At 37.0% G+C, this 6034-nt stretch overlaps 1 protein-coding gene across 1 annotated transcript; it reads right to left on the bottom strand.

Moving 5' to 3' along the window:
• Nucleotides 1-2341: 2341 nt before the first annotated feature.
• Nucleotides 2342-5609, bottom strand: LOC147859206 (uncharacterized). The gene is made up of 7 exons (XM_087326459.1): nucleotides 5012-5609; nucleotides 4059-4238; nucleotides 3484-3656; nucleotides 3238-3405; nucleotides 3013-3117; nucleotides 2781-2879; nucleotides 2342-2697 (listed from the first exon to the last, which is right to left on the bottom strand). Exons 1-7 carry the CDS (start codon nucleotides 5322-5324, stop codon nucleotides 2446-2448), a joined length of 1290 nt encoding a protein of 429 aa, XP_087182585.1. The 5' UTR covers nucleotides 5325-5609; the 3' UTR covers nucleotides 2342-2445.
• Nucleotides 5610-6034: the final 425 nt, after the last annotated feature.

Here is a 6034-nt window from a genome sequence, read left to right as displayed (position 1 = left end):
TCACCCTTACTCTATTTTATTTTGTTGTCTCTTCCTTCGGAGATACACCTTCAATTACTTTCCTGAGTAATCGGGTCAAGGAACTGTGGTTGCGTAGGAAGGCACAGTAAGGATCATCTGTTGTTCGGCATGGTCTTGAGCCATACGTGTCGTGGCAACAACTTGGAGGCGAGCGAGGAACTTGATTAACTCGTACGTTGTGCCATGTCGTAAGATCACGCCGAGCTTGTAGGACTCGGCGGGCAAGTCCTTGAAGGTCATTACTTCCTCCTCTGAGAACTAGGAAGGTTGCCCTTGCTCCAGGTTCCCTATTAAGGACAAGGCCGTGTCCATGATGATCACAACAGTTTTGGCGGGAGCTACGACTAGTTGCCGGTTCTCCTCCCAATGGTCCGGTTGTAGGCTGGCCATTTTTAGTTTCGGTTTATCCACCAGGGCAGATGACTTAGGTTTTTTATACGACTTTCAAGGAGTGTGGGTCGGCATACTGGAGAGAGGAGTTCACTCTATCAATAGCTTCATACTTATATGCACATTAAAGAAAATGAACAAACTTTCGCACAGTTCATAACTTTTCTTTTACCGACATACATGTACATACACACACATTATAATATTATACATTTGCATAAACACTTACGTGCATTGGCACACATAAAACACATCCAAGTAGTACACATGCACAAAAACACAATAAGCAAGTGCATATTCGCACACTCATATCCTGAAAGTGGCTATCATTCTCATGCACTCTTCCCAACCTATATTCTCAAAGGAAAAACTCTAAGAGCTCCCAGTTAGACATACATATTCATTGAAGACACGTCTTATCTAGTTCATGTCCGTTGATGGTCTTGCTCAACATTCAAATGCACATGCATATTTTCATAGCAACTATGTCAACCATTTTGAACTTGTATATGTACTTTAGGAATTTTGGCCAAATTGAATTGGGTGAATGGATAATCAATATTATCAATGGCAAATATGTTGCCCCGATCCTTATAATTTATCTTCTAAGACTTGTCACACCTTTTGATTCGAATGCTTATAGATTTGATCTTGAGTTCAACGTCAACAAACATGTTGACCCACTCCTACACCCAAAACTCAGCATTGACAAAGTGTGGAGATGATTAGTGATCTTCCACCACCATCCTCAATCATCCTATAACCCCAACCACACCCACCTCCCCCAATACTATATCCACATTGTCATCACACATTTTTGTGACATTCTACCTTTTCACTTCCACCTATCCCCACACACTTCACTCTCCCCACCTGACACAATATACCATTTTTTTCCCACGAATCATTCCTCCTCTCCACCCCTTAGGTACCACTTAGCTAGACTATAGCTCGTTGGATAACTAGTGACATGATGCACTTAGGTAGGCATGTTATTATGCCGAGGTATAAGGTGAAGCACCCATCATTTGTATCAATGCTAATATTTACCTACATGAACAAAGGCATTGGCATGTGATAGACGGAATAGTGCTTTGAAAACCTAGAAACATGTTGTATTTGCCCAGTGTAAAGGGTTAAAAAATGCACCCAAGTGGTAAGGAGGTATAAACGTTAATGAGTTAACTCCTCTCAAAGGTTCTTGTCATCATCTAAAATTGAGCTTCTTTAAACCCTCTCTACCTCTGATTCTACTAAAAATTTAAAATAATTGCATAATATTATGCTTTTGAATAATCTCTTCTATGAACTTTGTTTCCTTGGTTAATGTTTTGGTTTTTCTCAAGTTATATTTCGCTTAGTTTATAAGTTGTATGTATTCTGTTAAAAGCATAAGTTAATTAAATTGTTTGTCAATTAGGTGACTGTGGTGAGATACTTGAGAGAGGTTCGTCTTGAGAGCTCAACTATAAAACTAGTAATCTTAGATATTATTGATAAGGCTCCTACCTTTGTCACTAACAATAGGGTACATGATGATCTCGTCCCGGAACATGACCTTGGTATGGAGGCATAACACTTACCAAGATTAAGAGATGCACTCAGCGTTGCACACCTTGAGTTGATACATTACTGTTATTTGTGTTTGACGAGATCTTAAGTATGTAGTTGGTTTGTTGCATGCAGATACAAGGTTTGTTGAGTTGTTGGTACGATAGTCATTGGATGATTTGTATTCTTATTTCAAAGTTGAGAGAAAGGAAGGAACAAAGTTCCCTTAAGATTATAGAAAGTATAATATGGTTGTCATGAAATTAGACAAATCTTCATTGGTTTTTTCTTGGAATATTTTCAGATTCATGTTATTAAGTCAAAATGTGTTGTTGTGGATGTGTTTCACTATGGGTAGAATGTCTCTATTCACACTCTAGTTAACAATCAAGCTCTTGTATTCTATTGTAAAATAGACACTATTCAGTAACATCAAGTTACCCCCAAATAATTATTTGATGATATAGGCCATCTTATTAGCTTTTATAAGGGGTATGTGGTTAATGCAGCATTATCATTGTAAGCCTCATTTTTAAGATAAATATACACATGTGGATGGTCAACATCTAGGAAAACCTCGTTTTGGTCTAGTGCTGGACAAATCGATAAGTCTATACAAACATCAGCTCCACCTAGAACAAATGTGAGACCTCCTGCTGTTGCTGCAGCTGTCCGAAAACGTGCAGTGGGAATCATAGCCTTTTGCACCCATGTTTGATCTGATACATAATAAACCTATGAATTGCACAAAGGAACAATGAATACATAATTTATTTTGTTTGTAGTGAGCAAACTATAGACACTATGAAGAGAACTACCTCATTCACATGCTTGGGATATTTGTATGCATCGCTATTGCGATAATGCCCTTCCCCACCTATGAGCATGATCCTTTCACCTTCTAAAACTGCAATGCCCTATCATTTCATAATTGTAGGCATTATAAGTTGAATAATGTTACATATTACTTGTTATATGCGTGCATATAACACCACATTATGTACATATTATATGAATGTGCAAGCAAGGTCATGCATGGAGGTGGCTTACCGCATCGCCACGTGCTGTCAAGAGATCCGGTCTTGTTGTCCATTTTTTAGTTACATGATTATAAGACTCCATCTTTGATGAAAATGCATTCGCACCCCCACCATCCTAATAAAGGAATGTTAAAATGTTTTTACTATTGATATTAAACTTGAAATTGTAATAACACTAGGATTTAATATGGTTTGGCAAATCAATAAATAGTTTATACTTCATATATCCACTCACAACGTAACCACCTAACACGTAGATTTCTCCATTCAATGCAACACACATGAGATCTCCCCGTGCAGTCGGCATTTCCGTTGAATGTGCCCATGTGTTTGCAATAGGGTCATACACCGATGTAGTGTTCAAGTAAGCATAGTCAAGCCCATAACCTCCAATCATAAAAACCTAAAACAAATTTCATCAAACTTGTTAGATTTGATTCCTACTTAGAAAAGCTTCCTTGAGCATGTCATAATCTTTCACCTTTCCATCTAATGAAGCGGCACACGTGTCCCCTTGGAAATCTAGCGCATCTGCCCCAACTTTCCATGTATTTGTGTTGATATCATAAATGAATGTTGATTTTACAATTCCATTGTTTGTTATAGTTGTGTTGTCATCAGAAACATTTCTACCACCCACCACATAGATTGTACCTTCAATCATTTGAAATCCATCATTAACCTCTATACATTCACCAATATGATTCTGTTCTATGCAATATTATGGTTTCTTTAGATTAAATGAGATGATTCATAAATTCGTTGAAATTGACTTAATGATAATTGTCACATGGCCAATTTATTGCATTGGCAATCAACCTTTGATCCCTTATTATGTTTACCTAAGCCTCTATTGAGGTTGAGTGGGATTACATATTCTAGTAGCCCATGCATGCTAATAAACTAACTTACCATGAAATTACGATCATGATGTATTGAAGGTGAGCAATTGGATCGAACCGATTGTGTCAACATATTAATATCACAAACTATATTACCATATTTATGAAAATCATGTAAGCAAATGACATATAAAAAAAGGGATAAAAATCTTACTGTTAATTATAGTTGCACCAAAGCGATATCGAGGTTGGGGCATAGATGCCATCAGAGTGTAGTTATGAAAAACCGAGTCATATTTCCAAACGGTATCAAGCACGGTCCCATTCTCATCGGCACCTCCTAGTATGAAAACCACATCATTGTAACCGATCGCCGAATGGTCGGTCAATGGGCCTAACAACGAAACAACCAAAAGAAAGAAAGAATTATGAGATTAAGATGCTAAATTGAGCCTTTGGAATACTTATAAGAGACATAATGCTCTTAATGGGGAAGATAATGATCAAGCCCTACACAAAAGCGAAATCTAACCCACTATAAAAGCACAACTTGATCTAATTGGTTAAGCCCTATGTTTAAACACAACAAAAAAAATGTAATCTTGTATATATAAAAGCACAATTGATCACCAATCCCTCTATGAAAGCTCAACTTAATCAAGGCTTAGCCCTGTAAATAAAATGCACACTTAACCATGGCCTACCTACATAGAATAGCAGCCCTATATATAAAAACGTAAAGCAAATCCCCAACATAAAGCACACAATTGATGAAAACCCTATATTTAAAAAAAAGAAAGGACAATCTAAATCTCTATGAAAGCTCATGAAAAATATCCAATACATTTAGGCCAAAAATGAATCAAACTTTAGGATATACAATAAAAGTCACAAATGGTGTGTGTGTGTGTGTGTGTATACATATAGCATATATACCAGAAAGTGATTTCTTGGGTGCCCAAAAGCCACTTCCCCTATATCTAAAAAAGCAGAGCAAAGCCCCAACATAAAACACACAATTGATGAAAACACTATATATAATAATAATAAGCACAATCTAAATCTGTATGAAAGCTAATGAAAAATTATCCTGGATATAAAGGCCAAAAATGAATCAAACTTTAGGACATACAATAAAAGTCATAAATTGACATATAGCAAATATACCAGGAAGTGATTTTTTGGGTGCCCAAAAGCCACTTCCCCTAAAGAGGCTACCGCCATAGGTGAGATCATCCACATTACGGTCGCCCGCACGGGTCGCGAATGTAACATTCGGGTTCGGAAGGAGGCCCTGCCGAGCTTTCAGACTCTCGATGGCTTTTCCTTGGGACACCGCGATCGCGACAAAGGACACGAAGAGAACAACTATGGCTACAAGGAGAGCAGCAACAACACAATGCGATCGGTTCACTCTCCTTTTCAGCCTCGCTAAGTCGGTGTGAAGATGAGCCACCCGATTATCTCCCCCTAGATCCATTTGATTCACTATATATATATATGTTTGTTTGTTTGTTTGTGTTATGGGTAGTGATTGATTCCTCTCAATTCATACAAACAACACTTGAATCTTAGAAGGGTTTCTGATCTTAGATCATTTCCAACTTAAGCAAACAAACAAACATGGATGGATGCAGATCTTGATCCTTCTGTCTTGCCCTCTTAGATCCAGAACCAGTGGCAATTGGATTGGTTCTTTTCAAAAGTTCATATTGTGGGGTAATCTAATAACATGGTTGACTGTCCACTCTCTATATATAATTCTATTCATTGGTTGCATAGCTTTTAGATCTCCTTTTTAAGGACCTCTTTTAGTACATATATATGAAGGTACACCACAATATATATATATATATACATACATACATATATATTATAATGGAAAGCGTTATTTCCATTATAATATATATGTATGTATGTATGTATATATATATATATCATATATGTATGATTTTTCTTATTCTTCTTCCTTCACTTAAGAATCAAGATAGTGTTCCTCTTGTAGTACCTTTCAATGTTCAAATGGCTTAATGAAACTCTTCGATTCACCTAAGAGTCTCTCGCATCTACGAGTACATAACCAATGACGTACTCATAACAAATGGCATTATCATTGTATTGGTCAATGCGAGGAAAAGAAAACATTTGGCGACACTAGTGTATGTCTTTCTTCAACACAAAAGTGTGTGT

This window comes from Azolla caroliniana, unplaced genomic scaffold, assembly GCF_043228905.1.
Source record: "Azolla caroliniana isolate FFs.n. ecotype wild unplaced genomic scaffold, voAzoCaro1.0.p SCAF_10, whole genome shotgun sequence".
NCBI classification, from domain to species: Eukaryota; Viridiplantae; Streptophyta; class Polypodiopsida; order Salviniales; family Salviniaceae; genus Azolla; species Azolla caroliniana.
This window is presented reverse-complemented; position numbering and strand designations above follow the sequence as displayed.